Raw genomic sequence first — 17,867 nt, 5'->3', positions numbered from 1 at the left:
ACCAGGCTTCACTGGAGTATTGCAGCAGGCCAAGGACAGACAGACATGGTAGGCATGACAGCAAGGTGCTGAATTAAAATAGCAAGCAACAGGAAAGTTAGGTTACGCTAGCAAACTGAGTGAAGGTGTTCAGCAAAATGGTTGCTCAGTCTGTGTTTAGTCTCTCCAATGTGGAGGGGACCACAGAGGGAGCAGCCAATATAATAAACCAAATTGAAATTTAGTAGTAAAACACTACTTAACCTGAAAGGCGTATTTGGGGCCTTGAACGGTGAGGAGAGAGGAGGTAAAAGAGCAGGTGTTGTACCTTCTGCCATTGCAAGGAAAAGTGCTATAGGAAGGGGATGGAGAGTTGGGCACAATGGACCTGGGTGTCACAGAGGGGGCAGTCCCGTAGAATGCTAATGGAAGATATGTTTAGTGGTGGCAGAAATGGTGGAGGATGATCCTTTGAATGTGGAAGCTTGCGGCGTGAAAAGTGAGAACAAGGGGGACCCTATCCTGGTTCTGGGAGGGAGGGGGGGAGGAGATGCAGGAAATGGGTCAAACCCACTTGTGCCCAGTTAACCACAGATGGAAGAGAAACCTTGGTTTAAAAAAAAAACAGGCATGTCAGAGCACCATTTTCAAAGGTGGCATCCTCAGAACAGATGCAACAGAAGTGGAGAAACAAGGAGAACGGGATGGAACCTTTAAATGGAGCAGAGTGTGAGGGGCTGTAGTCGCTATGGAAATCTGTGGATCTGTAATAAAAATTGGTGGTCAGTTAATCATCAGAAATGGAGACAGATAAAGAAAGGGAAGTGAAGTTTTGGAGATGGACCATGAAAAGATGAGGGGGGGTGGAAATTGGAAGCAAAATCAATGAATTTATCCAGGTCCAGATGAGAGCATGAAGCAGCACTGAAACATTCATCAGTATAATGGAAAAAGATTTCAGAATGAGACGGGAACAGCAGTTTGACCAGTGCTGTGTATCCCAGAAACACCTGTAGTCCTGGGAAGATTCAAAAAAATGAGGGATGGAACTTGAGTTTGAATCCACATGGAGTGAATCTTAATTCAGCACCTTTCTTTTATGCCCATATGTCTATCCTTGGCTTGCTGCAGTGCTCCAGTGAAGCTCAGGGCTTAACAATGAGTTTGACAGCTTTAAATTTTGACTTTTCTGCTCCAACTTAAACTGATTCCCCCTTTCCTTTTTTCTAAAATATCCCATACATGTATTGCCTCAATGCAAAATACCCCTGTCACAACAGGCCTTCTGTCGTTTGTTCCTAAAGTTGTTACTTTTTGTTGCAGTTTCTTTTGCTCCAACATTCGCTTTTTCTTTCGGTTCCAAACAAGAGTCCATGACATGAAACCTTACCTGTGTTTCTCTCCTGATCGATGCTGGCAAACATGCTGAGTTTCTCCAGCTTCCTCGGTTCTTGTTTCAGATTCCAGCATCCACAATATTTTGCTTATTTTTGTAATTATGTAGTTCTCTTGACTACTATTAACAAATAATGTATTATAATGTATCTTGTATACATACCCTATCACTTCAGTTTTAACACACCAGTCTCCCTATGCTCTTGTTTTCTATGTATTCCATATAGATTTTAGGTAATTTCTGTAACTTGGTAATTTCTGCAACTCTGTGCTCTTTTAGTATTTTTAATTAACTTGTTCCAAGAACCGGCAGATACTACAAAAACATATAATAGCAAAGCCGTTCTCTCAACCAAAACAAACTGATAAGCACCTGTTTTACTGAGACTCCTGCAGGACATACAATTTTGATACCTATACATTAATTAGGAATTGAGACAATGAGTCAAATCATTGAGTACTATTGACATCATACCCTCTCTTATCTCAAACAAACAGACATCAAAACTACCTTAAGGCCCCTATTATCTCAGCAGAAAGTCATAAAATTTAATGAAAGAACAGAAAAAGCTATAACAAGAGGGACAATCCCATGAGTAATTAACACATTACAGGGCCAAGCAGGAGTCAACAGGAAATAACATCAATAGAATACCATCAGCCTCAAGAAATCAATCAGAAACTGATCATGCACCATCTAAACCAATCATAGATTGATTATGCACTGCCTGGCCAATCAGAATTCAAAACCGTGATTGATCATGCAAATTGTTTGGAAAGCGTCAAAATAAAACACCGTGTTTGAGCTGTATTTTAAATGAGTCAGCTTTCCAACTGGGAGCAGAAGACCCTAGAATTGACAGAGGAGAAACAGAAGGCTATATGTCCCCTCACTCCCTTGGCTGAATCAGGAAGCAAGAATCTCTGAGCCAATAATGTCACTATCTAGCCTGCTAAGTAGCTCTTGTTGCTTAATAAATTTTTCCTGAGTTATATCACTAGATTACCTCCTATTACTTGAATGGTCAAAGTCTCAAATGAACAAATTAGTATTGATTGGATACAGACTTGTAAATTTGGAGGTTAAACATCCCCAAAAATTTCTTAGTGCGACTCCAACTAGTATTCCCCCAATTCCCATTAACTTCAATTCTGGTAGAGCTGCTTAACACTATACTTGAATGGGATTTTCTGGCTGCACTTGTCCCAAAACCAGAAAATCCTGCCTGAGGTCAATGAACCTGTACGAGGTATCTTTCCCTGCTCCTCACCAGTGGGCTGGATGGGAAAACTCCCTCTTTGTTGTCAACTCATTTCACCTCTGAACTTTGTTTTTTTTTGTTTCCAGGTTCAAATGAAGGTTGAACTGATGTCTGGAGCAATGTGGTCTTGGCAGAATCCAAATTGAGCATCAGTGACTGTGTTGTGCTGAATAAGTGCTGCTTAATAACATTGCCATCAATACCTTTCAACAATTTGCTGATGGTTAAAAGTAGACTAATGGATTAATAATTGGCCAGATTCAATTTGTCCTGCTTTCTGTGGACTGGACACACCTGGACAACTTTCCATATTGTTGGGTAGATGCTAGTATTGCAATTGTATTGTGGTAACTTGGCTAGGGGCATGCTGGTTCTAAGGCAAAAGTCTTCAATACTGCTTCAAGAATCACTTGCTTTTGCCATGCTGCTCTTAGATTTTTTTGGGTGTAAATCTACATGTGGATTATTTACATGAAGACATAAAGCTTACACAAGCTGTTGTTTTACATGGCTACCAATGTGAGGCTGAGGTATTCTGAGATGAATGTATCTTACAAACCATGAAAATGATCCTGGAACCTACTCATACCGTGATATTTAGGTCTATGTTGGTTAGACACAAATTGTATTGGTTAAGAATGGCGCCCCTCCATTAATAAGCTGTAAGTATGCAGAAAGTTTCCAGCAAATTCCTACTAACTTTACAGACATCTGAGGCAAGGGATTTTTGCTTTTCAAGTTTATAGCAGTTTAAAGATCAGAGTGACTACAGCATCCTTAAATATGCATATAATTGTATTATAGGTCATATAGGGATGATGGTACAGTGGTTAGCACTGCTGCCTCACAATGCCAGGGACAGAGGTTTGAGTCACTGTCTGTGTGGAGTCTGCACATTCCCCCCCCCCCATGTCTGTGTGGGTTTCCTCCCACAGTGCGAAAGACATCCTGGTTATGTGCATTGGCTATGCTAAAATTCTCCCTCAGTATATCTGAATAGATACAGACTGTGGTGATTAAGGGATTTTTACAGTAACTTCATTGCAGTGTTGATGTAAGCCTACTTGTGACACTTAAATAAACTTTAAAAGAAAGGTTAATGGGTTATATTCCTTTTCTCAAGATGGCATCAGATAGTGGCAACTTCTTACAAAGTGTGCCCAGCATACCCTCTAATTCTAACTTTACAGTCATTCTATGCTTTTAAAACTCTATTTTAACTATTTTCTATTCCTATTGATCTTTACACCACAGGTAAGACTTTCCTTCTCTGTGCACGGTACACTTTGTCTGGCGAGAAACAATACTTTCCACTGTACACTAATATATGTGATAATAAATCAAATATTTGGTCTTGAAACTAGAAGTCTGTATGGGGATGAGGTGGCATAAGTTAAGAGTTCGTTATTTAACGTCCAGCAAGACTAACTATCGACGATCCACCGATTGGAGGAAGAAATGGTTTCCCTGGGCTTTTTCTTTCCTTGTCCATATTCTGGACAGTTCAGTGGGAGCTTCAGCCCGTCAGCGGAACCGGAACTGACGTTGTCCAACATGGCGGTTGTGAACCCCCTGTATTCCCCGCACTCCCCCCCGACCGGAAGGGGCCGGCGGTCGGCCGGAATCGGAAATAATTCTGTGCAAAATGGTGTACGTGTCTAACGGTGAGCGAGTGGCGAAGCTGTGTTTGAGGGGGGTGGGGGGTTGAATGTCTGTCAGTGAGGGTTATAGTAAGTGTCTGTGTTTTCACTGACCGGCTGGTTTCGTTCTTTGGGCGGGATTGTCCGGCAGCGCTCGCCCCAAGGCCGGAAAATCCCGTCCGAGGCCGAGCGCACCGTTGCCTAGTTTCCCTCGGGCCGCTGCCATTTCGGTGGCTTGCGGGCGGGGACGGGAGAGTTTCCCCTCAGCCTCAGGGTATTAACCTGCTGTCATTCCGGTGCAGCCCCTCTCCCCACCACCGAGCGGGTGACTAGCCGGTGGGATATGGGTAAATTGAGGTGTGGAATGGGCGCTGGACAGTGTCTCATACGCAATAAAGGCCGCTGTTCCACCAGGTGAAAGCGGGCGGCCCTCCAGCAGCAGAGTGAGGCTGTTGACAGCCACTTGTTTGGGTTGAATCTGTAACTAGGCGACACCCACAGCCAGCATTCGTGTGGAGGGTTTATTGTTGGCCAAGATATAGTATCATGAGATTCTGAGATCTGGGGTCTTTCATTACTTGTTCTGAGAAATAGTGGCTCTCGATTTTGTTCAAGTATTGGGGGGTGGGGGGGCGGTATCGGTTCCTTGGTCGGTGGCCACTAAACGTCCATGTTGAAGCTTGCAGAGGTTTTGACTCCTGGCCTCCTTTTAAATATCTAGGCTTGGACTGCTGCCAGAGCCTGGTAGTCATCACTTGCCTCTATCATGCATGCAGGCTGTAGGCCCCTGCCACGGTCCTATGAAAATTATACTTGGTTCTCAGGTCAGTGGTAAAGGAGAAGTCTGGAGATGAGTAGGAGGTGAAGCCTGGGCTAAGGGTTCATTTTTTTTTGTGTGTGGAGCCCAAATGAGCTCTGGCCTTTGTCTAAAGGGAAACTTAACAATCAACTAAAACTTGCCTCGCCGACTTCTTATTCCAACCTCACTAGAATTTATCCCCTTGGGTCATACGCAATGCATGGAGTGGAGCTTGAGTCCACATTTTCCAGCTGCAGTAGTGGTATTGGTAAACATGTGCCAAATATAGTCAAGCTGAGATGTCCAGCTACTTATATGGATTAGTTTCTGTCTCTGTAGAAACATACACTTTCTTGTTGGAAGTCCTATTTAATCTGCTTTTTTTTTCACTAGCTGATTCCTCTCTCTTAACCACCTTCTCAAGGGCAATTTAGGATGGCCAACGAATGCTGCCCTCGCCAGTTAAGCCCACATCCCATGAATGAATAAAAATGAACAAATTATTTGTTAGGTAAAAGTTTAGGAGTCAGGAATCGGTGCTTGCTGCTTCACTTTATATTTTCATTTTCCAATAAGCTCCATATAACTGTTAGATATTTAATTCTCTTATTAATCTTAGTTTGGCACCCAAATTCACCACCATTTCACTCAGCATGTTCTGTTTTGGATATTTTGAACAAATTAGGAAATATTAAACTATTTCCCCAATGCAGCTGAAGATTTAATGTTCAGCGACTGAGTAACGGAAAACGTTGTTTATTACATTGTGGTCCAGGATCTTTGTCAGTACATTTGAGTGACTTATGCAAATAATGCATTGATCTGCCTCATGTTAAATTGTACTGTTTGTGTTTTATAAACCATGATTAGGATTATGGGATTTGTCCATGCTAATCTTCAAAAAGTTTCAATTATCCTAGGCATAGAACTTGTGGTTTCAAGGAATCTTGGGATTAAACTTTATCATTTGTGCTTTATTATTTGAACTATTTACCCTTGGGTTATTGAGGAGGAATGACAGGAATGTTCTTATTTACATTACTGTAAACATTAAACTTGTGTTTCTGCATGTTTTTGTTTTGAAGGGAGGATTTGTTACAATTGTACTAGTTGTTGGTGAGACTTTACCTGGAATACTGTGTACAGTTTTGGTCCCTTTGCCTGAAAAAGGATCTAATATTTTATACAGTCCAAAAGAGATTCACCACATTAATTCCTGAGATCAGATTGTTTCATCAGGAGAGACTAAATAGTTTGGGTCTATTATGTGGCGTTTAGAAGAGTGAGGGATGACACAAGATCCTGCGGGAGCTTGACAGGGTAGATGGTGAGGTATTTTCACTACTGGGAGAGCCCCAAACAAGGGGACAAGCTAAAGGGTCTGTCATTTAAAATTTGAGATGTGTAGAAATTTCTTCTCAGGGTGGTGAATCTCGAATTCTGTTTCGAAGGGTGATGGAGACTGGATTGTTAGAAGTATTCACAGTGGAGGTGGATAAATGTTTGATTGAGGAATAGGTCACTATGGGGAAATGGCACAGAAAAGGAGTTGAGACCAGCATTGATCAGCTGTGATTGTATTGAATGGTGGGGCAGGATTGAAGGACTGGTGGTCTACTCCTATTTCTTGTGTTCAGTGCAGTAGATGTATAAATGTTAAAACCAATATCAAATTAATGTAGTGGTAGGCAGCTTAACCTCTGGTACCACATTCAATTCAGTTGTAATACTTCATTTAGATCATGGATGTCCTTCAATTTTGGGTTGTCACTGAGAAGGCTGTTTTTAAATAAATATGATACATTCATTTCCTCAAATATTCACACATGGGTAAAATACTTACATTTCTTTTAGCATACTGGTACCATTGCGCTTAACGTAAATTTAAGTTCACAAGAATGATCCCATGAATGAAAAGCTTGATGGAGCATCTGAGGACTCTGGGCCTGTACTCAGTGGAGTTTTGAAGGATGAGGGGGGTCTCAGTAAACTTACAGATTACTGAAATGCCTGGATAGAATGGGCATGGGGAAGAGGTTTCCATTAGTAGATGAGACTAGGATCTGAGGGCATTGCGTCAGAATAACACTTTAGAACTGAGATGAGGAGGAATTTCTTGCCAGAGGTGGTGAATCTTTGGAATACATTGCCACAGAAAGCTTCGGAAGCCAATTCATTGAGTATATTTTAGGCAGAGAGAAGTTCTTGATAAGGGGATCAAAAAGTTATGGGGAAAAAGGTGGGAGAATGAGATTGATTGATTGAATGGTGGAGGAGACTCAATGGGCCGAATTATGGTCTAAGTGTGACTATGGTGAAAGTAAATTATTGTGATGCTAACACCTGAAATGCATCCTTTTTTTCCCTTTTATGTATTTAATTTTTCTCTCTCATTTGCCTTTAAATCTTTGCCTGGAGCAGGGGCAAATCCATCATCCTGCTTCTAATAATTGCCAATATTCTCTGCAGATATTTACTAGCTGAGGTTGACATATGTTTACAGATTTTTCTCATTTAATGATCTAATGCACGATGGATTATCAAATAGAAAAGATATTCTTAAAAATATATAAAATTGATCTTTAAGCAGTATTTTTCCCTAGCATTTAATCTTTTAGAGAGGGACTTTCAAATTTGTGGTCAGTAGACCCTCCCTAAATGGAGTACAGTCTTTCCTATCCTATTGGAAGATTATTTGTATTAGTTCATGTAAGCAGGTTGTCTAGGCAACAGCTAGCTATATTTCTTTTGGATATCATCAGTACTTTACAACAATGTTGAAAGGCTATACAAAAGAAGCTTATGGGTGATTTTGATCATTGGAGCTTTGTAACAGTTAGCTGTAAAATGGTCAAAGTTTTGCCTGTTCAGTGAAATTACATCCTAAGTTTACAATGACCAATTCAAATCCATGGGGGCTAAGGAGGAACAGAGCCTTTAAATGTTCATTCTATGATGCACTGTTGTGTACTGAGTAAAATACGTAAACAGTATATACTGTAATTTTCTTTTTCAGGACAAGTTGTGGATAGCAGGAGTCAGGCACCATGGAGTTTATCATCAATAATTCAGTTTTTCTGGGGAATAGTGGAGTTTATTTCATTTTTGTAAGTTTCAATCTGCATTTGTGATCGGTCTTAAATATACATAATCTACTAATGAAAGCACAATTGGTTCTGATGAATAATCAACAATTGTGTTCCATATTTAGCTTTCGGACATTGATCAACCCAGCTGGAGCTGAATATAAAAGAACTGGAAGTCAGTCATCCTGGGGTAGACCTGACGATGGAAGAGGGTAATTCAATGTTAAATGCATGTGGGGGGTTATTTCAATGAAATTCCTTTCTCATTGTTCTTTTCAAAGATTCACATTCACGTGCTTTTCTCCAATTTCTGTTTCCGTACACCTGCTGTGCTGCAAATGGAAGTCCAGCCAAGTCATTTGTTACATGTCAATCATTTGATGGTGGAAGGGAATCATCACAGCTCAATCCAACCTGTCATTTGAATTAACCATATAGTACAAGGAGATATTAGAGAAAGATTTGCCTGTTGTCTTGTAAAACAAAAAAAAATTCATGTGCATTAACCATAATGCTATGGTAAATAGAACAAATAATCTTGGGCTTTTTAGGATTTAATTTTAAATTTCAAATAATCTCTGCCTATGCCCATAATGATACAAAAAAAATTAAAGAGCCTCTGCTGTGTTTAGTGCCAAAAGCAAATGGATTTACACCTTTGTTTAAAAGACATTTTGTAAATCCACATCATTACTCGATGTAAACACTAGCTCTTTTGATGAAAAATAATTTTAAATACTACTTTACTGATGGTCATTTGTAATGTTCACTTTTCTCCATCCTGCGTACAAATTGGCTCAATTTTGGATGCTAATCTTGGAATACATCTGAAATGTTAAAATACATAGTAACAGCTTTGATACATGTACATAAAAATCCTTTGTGTGAAACTAATAATGCAATTCTTAAAATGTGATTTCAAGGTGTCTGTAAACTACCAATATTTGTGCACCCCTCCATTATTGTACACTAATTCTTCATAGAATCCCCGCAGTGCAGGAGAAGACCATTTGGCCCATCGAGCCTGTACCGACAAAAATTCTACCCAGGCCCTATGCCCGTAGTCCCACAATTTACCCTGCTAGTTCCCCTGATACTAGAGGCAATTTAGCATGGCCAATCCACCTAACCTGCACACCTTGGACACACTGAAGTTCTGTAGAATGACTCTTTTTTTTCTTTCCATAAATCCATACTGAACAAATGTTACATTCATAGAATTGAATGCACAGACAGAAAATAGTAAATATGAAAGTGTATAGCCACAAAGCATTTTGGTCATGTGCTAGGTATGTACTATGACTACTTCAATTGTGAAGACAGGTGGATAAACAAATATATCCAGAGTCCAGTATTAAACATATGAGAAAGTACTTGGCGGGGGGGGGGAAAGGAAAGAGAACTTCTACTGAACAAGCTATTGATGTAATTGGAAGTGTTAAAAGTATTGAGTCATTTAAAATCTTGAACATGGGAAGATAAAATAACAACTTTAACACTTACAAGAATTATACTTTATTTCCAAATGTGACTTGACTTTTTTTCTCTACTGGCACTGTTATGTGGGCAAAACCTGACTGGAGAAGGAATAATTTCTAAGTGGTTGGCATGTTTTCATTGCATTTTTGAGGAAATTTTTTAAATGTTGCTTTTGTTTGTCTTGAATGATCAATAGCCAGGCAAGAAATAAAATAGGATGCTTATTATTTGACCAATGTCCCCTGTATTGTAGACCTCTTGCTGCTGTTGAGAGAATCTTTTAAACTAGTGAGAAGACTGTCCACTTGTTTATCCTGAATGCAATCACCCTCTTAATGGGGATGAGTAAATGTGCTACTGCAGTGGCACTGTCGTAGCATCCGGAGAAACCTATGAACTCTTTAATTGCCAGTACCCTGTTACGATCCTTGCTGATACTACCTGACAAGTCAGATCCCAGAGTGGAACCCAGCCTCCTAGATTCTAAGTTTTTTGAGTAAGGACCTGATGAACAAATAACAAAGTTGAAGAACCTTTAACAATATCACTTGGTCTGTACTTTGCAGCCCCTTTAATTGGGAGCTTCTCTCTGCCCCCTAACTTCAGTAACACTACCTTGTTCAGATTCCAGTTCTCTCTTCCTTTTGACACGGAATTTCTTCCCTTTTCATTCCCTGGTTTCTGGGTCTTTTGGTTTTTAAATTGGAACTGACTTTCTGTCCCTGTACATTATCCTGCCTTTTCGAGCAGTTTTTGTGGAATGTTTCTTGTGTGCGTTATCTGGTTCCAAACTGAAACTCAAATGTTTTTGCTTTTGTGTAGACCTCTTGTTGCAAAGCAACAGCTGTTTTTTAACCCTCTAATCTATTTTGCCTTCATTACAATGCAGGCAAAATGTAAAGTGAAATTAAGCCCACAGACTTGCAAGCACCTTTATTTCACATGAAGCTAAAGTGAAGTTTTAACTGTTGGTTAGCACATAACTACAGAAATACAAATTAAACGTACCCACAATACAAATATAAATAAATTATCTCTACTTCCTAAGAAAATGTGAACTGGTCAGAATGTTGTGCCCAATGAATGCACATGCCTCTCCTTTTGTCACTAGACAATGGGGAGACAAGTCATGCAATTTAAAAGTAAATTCAAAAAAGCTGCAGTCTGAGTCCCCCTCACTTGCTGAACAGTCTTAACGTAGGTGGAGGTAGTTTCCCTGGTTGGGAATCTAGAACATGGGTGCAGTCTCAGGATTAAAGGCCAATCATGAAGGGCTGTGATAGAGAGAAATTTCTTGACTCTGAATCATTGTAATTATCTATCGCAGAGGTTTATGGATGCTCCATAATTGGATATATTTTAGGATGAGATGGACAGATTTTTGGTCGAGGAGTCAAAGGATATGGAGGGCAGATAGGAATGTGGAGTTGAGGCAGGAGATCAACCATGATCATATTTAATGGTAGAGCAGGCAATGTATGATAATTTCTTTTGTAGGTAAAATAATCCCTCAGACTTGTAGTGAGTCAAAATACAGTAGCTTTTATGTCAAAACTCTGGCATCTATTCCAGAGTTTTGAGAGAAAATGGTTCCTTGCATAAGAACATAAGAAATAGGAGTAGGCCATCTAGCCCTTTGAGCCTGCCCCGCCATTCAATAAGATCATGGCTGATCTGAAGTGAATCAGTTCCACTTTCCCACTTTCTCCCCATAACCCTTAATTCCCTTGTCTATCAGAAATGGACTACCAAACTTCTCATAGAACACAAACACAAATGGGCATTTATACATCATGAGTCTTAGTGTCAATCATGACACAAGTTTCCCATTCTGGCCAGAACTCCACGTCTTCTTTCCTTGGTCGTGATACAGCTCCAGATTTAATCACGATTCACAGTCCAGCTGGCAGCTGCAGCCATGACACAGGCTTAATCCGGTCACGATTCAAAACCTTTCTGCAGCAGTACCGGCATCCCTGTCTTTGAAATTACTTGTGCGATCGTGGCTGTCCCAGCAGGACGCTTCCTTTTAAAAGCCGGTATCATGATCTGCCATCAGCAGCTGTCAAAAGTCAGTATCGTAAAGTACCATCTGTGTAACGATGTCCAACTAACACAAATAGGTAAGATTTGTAAAGTCTACAAAATAACAGCCACATTAAACTATCTGTCTTTATAAAAATGGGAGTTAAAGCATGTAAGACATGAACAAATAACTTGTATTAATGCCAGGATCAATATAAGCCTGGGAAGTTCAGCCATGATGAAGGGTTATGTTTGTGACACATTCTAGGTACAAAATCCATTAATCCTTTCCCTACTTCAATTTCCTATCTCAATATTCTCATTCAGTCTTGGCTGCTATATTGGGGGGAGGGGGGGGTTGCTTCTAAAGTATTCATGTTCAGCCTGGATTATTTGCTGCAATAGGAGTTAGCTATCTATATGAATCCTATTATAGTAATCTTTATTTAATTTCTTTGCATAAGTGGATTTTTTTTTTTGTAGGCCACCAGGAGCCCCACGGAGAAAAATGGGTCGAATAAACCATGGTGGCGGAGGGCCTGCACCACCCCCAATGTCAGGAGGATGAGGAAGGTACGGCATCTGTTTCTAAACAAGAATGTGTTTACAATTAACATTATGAAGTTTCGTATGTGAAGTGATTATTTGCTGACAACTTCAGTTTGAATTCTGGCCAATTGTTTTTAAATATGTTTCACCTTCATTGCAAATCAATTATTTTATGACAGGCATGAGTATAACTCCACAAAACACTTCTTTTTCTTGTAAACAAATATGGTTAAGCAAGTCAGTTACGTTTTCTTTTACTACAAGGAAATTTGACTTAGTTGGCTGTTCTTCTTTGGATCTTTAGATTTTTATTTGTGCATCACTGATGAGGCCAGAATTTGTTGCTGATCCCTAATTACCCTTGAAGATTGTGGTGAGCTACCTTCTTGAACCATTCCGGTTCTTGATGTATAGGTACACCGCGTTCAGGAGGGATATCCATGATTTTAACACAGCTACAGTGAAGGAAAGGCAATATAGTCAACATTGTGTGTAACATGGGAGGTATTGTACCAATATACAACTGCTCTTGTTCTTGTAGGTGGTAGGTGTCATGGAACGTACTAAGGAGTCTTTGGCAAGTTGCTGCAGTAAATCATGGTGATGGGACATAGTGCTGGCACTAGTGATAAAGGGAGTAAATGTTTTAAGTTTGTGGATGGATTGTCACACAATTAGGCTGCTTTGTCCTGGGTGGTATTGAACTTGTTGGAGCTGTTCACACGGAGTATACCATTACACTCTCGATTTGTGCCTTGTAGGTGATGGGGAGTCAGGAAGTGAGTTGCTTGCCACTGAATTCCCAGCCTTGGGCCTGTTCTTGTAGCCACAGTATTTATATGATTCAGTTTCTAGTCAATGGCACCTCCCAGGATGTCGATTGTGGATAATCCAGCAATGGTGATGCCGTTGAATGTCAAGCAGAGATAATTTTGTTGTTGAAGATGGCCTGACATTTATGTGGCTCTAATGTTACTTGCTCAGTTAACCCAGCCTGATTGTTGTCCACGTCTCAGTTTCCTTTACCTGAGGAGCTATGAAAGAGATTGTACAATGTTCAAACATCCTGACTGGGGACCTTTATTATGGAAGAATAGTCACAGAATTTCATGCTGCAGTGGTCCATATTTCAATCAAACTGTGCTCTTTAGCCACCTGTCTCTGGTTTGTCAGTATGGTCAGTAATGCACTTATAATTGTTGCAGACTGCCCCAAACACTTCACCAGTTGATTTTGGGGAATTTCAACTGCAAAACCATACTTTACTATTCTTTTTCTGCACACTATAGTGAGGTTTTTTTCCTGGAACAAGTAACTAACTAGCCTGACGTCAGAGGTTTGCAGCTTGAGGGGCTTCACTCCACATCAGGCGTGGAATCTCTCCCACTCTTACCATCTGATGTTGGTGTGATTTTGCAAATTGATTTTTAACCTGCTGGCTGAGTTATGAATGTATCTTCCTTGGCCATCAAGCCCTAGGGTGGAACTCAAACCTGGAACTTCTGGCTTGGGCAGGGGTGCTACTGACTCCACCACAAGACATCATATTATTCTATGGCAGTGTTTTATACAAACTTAATTAAAATTTAATTTGATGTGCAATTGTTACACTTAGATTTTGGATTGATTATTGGGAGGAAAACATAAGTGATGGATATATTTTGTGTAATTTCTTTACAGGTAAATGCCTGCTTTCCAAAGCAGGCATTTGGACGTGCATTCACAAGGTGATGTGCAAGAACATACAAGATGGGAAAATTGGAAAGACCAGGTGTTACTGATGTGAATGTAATTGTCCACTCAGAAGTGTTGCTCAGTGTTAAATACTGATTAATGATGTTGTGCTGGGAATACCTGAATTTAAAGGCACTAGCACAATGGAAAGGCAACTGTGCAATATCTTGTGTTTAATAAAATTGACTTTTCAAGCATTCCTCTCAAAACTTATAATCCTGTATTGAACTTGGCTTTTGTTCTTCAGGTCTAGGCATTAGTAAGTTATTTTAATGTTTTGCTTTGTAGACTAAAATTGCCCAGTATGAGTGGTGGAGCAGAAACATCTGATATCACACCAATATTTTTTGTTAGTAATATGTCTAATGTGTGTAATCTGCTTAATGGTCTCCCAAGTCAAGCTAATGAGAAAATCATAAGTAATATATTTTTTCCTTGGACACATTAACAAGAAGTAAGTCCTAGAAACCTTTTTCTTTATATAGAAATACTACTGAAATTACTCTGAAAATGCAATACATCTTACTAGTACAAAGCACTGAATTTTCTTGCTAGGATTTCTTGATGCCCAATGAGAATAATCACCAGCCATTTTTTTTCCCAGTAACTTGCGAACATTTATTTGAATCTTCTCTTGGCAGAGAAGAGAAAAGATAAGTAAATCTGCTTCTTAAAGAGCATGGTGAGCTGCACAACTCAAGTTGTTAGGTGTATCATTCCATTTATAGGATTGTGGATAAGATGCATCATTCCCAGTTTCACAGCCTCTCTACCAGTTTGTCATGCAGAACTTCAGAGGTAACTGTCTCCCTGTAACCCTGTCTAGGACATCATTACATACATGCATTTCCTGACAGCAAGTCTTCCCACACCTAATATCACAAGCTTCCAGTTTCCTTATTCACTATATAATTTATATTTGTCAAGAAAGTAGGATGAACCTTAAGACAGCTTGTGACAAATCAGCCACCTATTGTGAACGGAAGTACAGTATCCATCACCCTAATAATGGGTACTTGGGTGGGGTTTTGCTAAGGGACATGCCTATTACCTTTAGGGAAAAAAAATACACCATTCAGCTCTGAAGTAGGTTCCACTACTCTTTGATCAGGCCTACTCCATTTACCTATCTTCCGTATCTTTGATACTCTTTTTCCCCCATCAAAATTCTTTCACTGCCTTTCAATTAACCTATCATCCATGGCCTCTTGGAAATAAGAGTGAAGAAAAATGCTTCGTGATATCATGCCTAACTGGCTTAGTTTATGGTGTGAAGTTAATGGGATAATAAACATAAAATATCAATGCAGTGGTCGACTCTGCATGAACACTTTTTTTCCCTGGTTATCATGTCATCATAGATTCTCTATAGTATAAAGGCCCATTGAGTCTGCACTGACTGTCATGGTATCTTACCCAAGCCCACTCCTATGCCCTATATCCATAACTCCACAAATTTCCCATGGCCAGTCCTTCAAACCTATACACCTTTAGACTGAGAGAAGAAACTGGAGCACCTGGACGAAACCCATGAAGAAAATGTGCAAACTCCAAACAGTCACTCCCGGCCAGAATTGAATCTGAAGCAGCAGTGCTAGCCACTGCTGCCAAGACAGGTCCTTTTATTTGTTCAATGAGTTTTCTGGATTTCTTACAGTTGTTCAAAATAAGCATTAAACTCCCTCCAGAGGCTGGAGGGAGAAGAGGGACAAATGTATATATTTGAAAGAAATGTTCTTTCATCTCCGAGATTACCCTTGCTTTATTTTATCCCAGTAGCCAGAACTTCAACAATGGCTTCTTTTCCTCTTGTGTATTGTTGTATCCTTGGCCCTTTCCTCTTTTTCATCTATTCATTGTCCTTTATCAAAATTATTGGCTGAAGTGAATAAGTTTCTACATATGTAATGGTACCCAGTTCTATCTCTCTCAACACCTCAGTTGCCTCTGAGCAGCAGTTTCCTCAAGTTGAACTTTAGGATACCATATCAATTGTCTTTAAATCCACATGTCATTCCCTGTTCAGCCACTGTCTCAAACTAGTGCTGGTATTATAATGACCTATTTCCTGAGCTGAGCCTGGACTCCCATATGCTCTTGATTTGAAAGACCGTTGACAGTGTTTTAAAGTAACTTAAACTATTTAAATAGCCCAACTTGCTTTGCTTTTGCATTTTAGCCAGAAGTGAAATATGGAGGAGAAAGAACAATGAATTTTGCCTCTGTGAATAAAGACCAAATGATAAATTCTCAGGTCAAGAATAACCTATACAGAGATATGACAGCAATTGATCAGACACCATCTACTGTACTATGAGATATTGAGATACTGCTAAGGAAATCTGAACCAGAAAGGCAATTTGGCTGACACATTTAAAGTACAATAACGTAGAAGAGGAGGAAGCCAAAAGATTAGAAGCATAATAAACACTTCAATTAACAGCCTCAGCAAATGTGTACCTATGTTGCATGGGTGCGGCCTGAGGTAGCCGAATAATACAAGTTAGAGCACTCTTGAGACAGCTGGAAGTGCATTCGCCTTAATTGTGACTAGTGGCAGTTACAAGTCTAATCATCTTGAATGATACTTTATGGATAAAACAGGTTAAATTAATTGCTCATACGTTAAATGTAATACTGTAGAACATTTATACAAAATACTGTCATTGTCAATGTATACTAAGTTTTTAATCAGTCAAACCTATATCATGCAGAGGATTTTATTTCATGATAAACAACCCTTTGATCCAACCCTTTCACAAGAAATCCTATCTATTTCTGTTGATGTAACCTTGCTTGCCTCTATCCTTGCCTGAACTTACCACTTGCTACAACACTCACCCCTGCTATGTGTCATTGATAAACTATTTCAATGCTTTCCTGAACTGTTGAATGAACTCAACCCACCGTGGACTTCCGTTCAAGACATGCTCAGCCAACAGCTGGTCCCCCAATTTAAAATGTCCATATGTGATTAATTCCGCATGGATTAAAGAGCTACAGAACAGTACAGCATAAACAGGCCCTTCGGCCCACAAGTTGCACCAATCATATCCATACCTACCAGGCCTATCTATAGCACTCAATCCCATTAAGTCCCATGTACTCATCCAGAAGTCTCTTAAAAGACCCCAGTGAGTTCGCCTCTATACATCTTTAGATCTTTACAGACTAAGGATCATAAGTGTGTAATCACCTCCAATACTGCAAAAACTCTTCATTTCTCTGCTTCTGCCTGCTGTGCTTTAACTTTGTCCCAGCTTTGTTTGCTGCTACCAAGGAAATCTTTAAAGAGCCGGGGATGTGTGATTTTAAACCCCACCTATTTGAATTACCTTTTGATCTCATCCATTGTATCGCTCTGAAGAGCCCAAAATGTGTTTTTCTACACTAGAGGCACTATATATAGATGTATGTTTTTGTTGTACTGTATATTAAATGTAAATAAATTGAACTCATTTTAGCCTGTATTGGTCTGCTTTAGTGTGATTCTCATTATTCAATAGACAAGACAGTGCAGGATTCTTTATAGTATGTAATTTACTATGAGGCTTAATTGTCAGCCCATATTTCTACCAAAGGTAGAAAGTAAAGGTTGAAGTGATAACCTTGTAAGTGTACACTTATCAAAACCATTTTCAGACTGTTTGAATGTTAAAGCATTGTTTTCAAAAGCTTGAGCTACAAAGTTAATGGCAAATTCTGTTTCATTCATTACATCCACTAATCCTGTTGGAGTGTCTTGATCTCCCACTAAGATAATCTGGGACTGGTAAACCCTTGCATATTTCATTTTCTCTGGAGAGAAGTCCAAAGCATGTATGCCATGGTGTAGGAATATTGCATGCTTGGTGAGAACAAACTTCTCCCATTAAGTCCAAAAGCCAATTATTGTAAATACAGCTTTCATTACAACTAA

At 39.6% G+C, this 17,867-nt stretch overlaps 1 protein-coding gene across 2 annotated transcripts; it reads left to right on the top strand.

The window, feature by feature from the left end:
• The first annotated feature begins 4,235 nt into the window (after positions 1-4,235).
• selenok (selenoprotein K) lies at positions 4,236-17,418 on the top strand. Of its 2 annotated transcripts, none has more exons than XM_080182599.1 (5): positions 4,236-4,300; positions 8,092-8,182; positions 8,287-8,373; positions 12,149-12,238; positions 13,895-17,418. In XM_080182599.1, the coding sequence occupies exons 1-5, from the start codon at positions 4,282-4,284 to the stop codon at positions 13,896-13,898; spliced, it is 291 nt and encodes a 96-aa protein (XP_080038725.1). In that variant the 5' UTR covers positions 4,236-4,281; the 3' UTR covers positions 13,899-17,418. The 2 variants fall into 2 exon arrangements, with proteins under 2 accessions (XP_080038725.1, XP_080038720.1); XM_080182594.1 differs by lacking the exon at positions 4,236-4,300 and adding an exon at positions 5,021-5,100.
• The last annotated feature ends 449 nt before the right edge of the window (positions 17,419-17,867 follow it).

This window comes from Carcharhinus amblyrhynchos, chromosome 3 (assembly GCF_965287045.1).
Source record: "Carcharhinus amblyrhynchos chromosome 3, sCarAmb.v2.hapA, whole genome shotgun sequence".
In the NCBI taxonomy this organism is placed as follows: Eukaryota; Metazoa; Chordata; class Chondrichthyes; order Carcharhiniformes; family Carcharhinidae; genus Carcharhinus; species Carcharhinus amblyrhynchos.
Note: the sequence above shows the minus strand (reverse complement) of the source record. Positions and strands in the feature narration are given on the sequence as shown.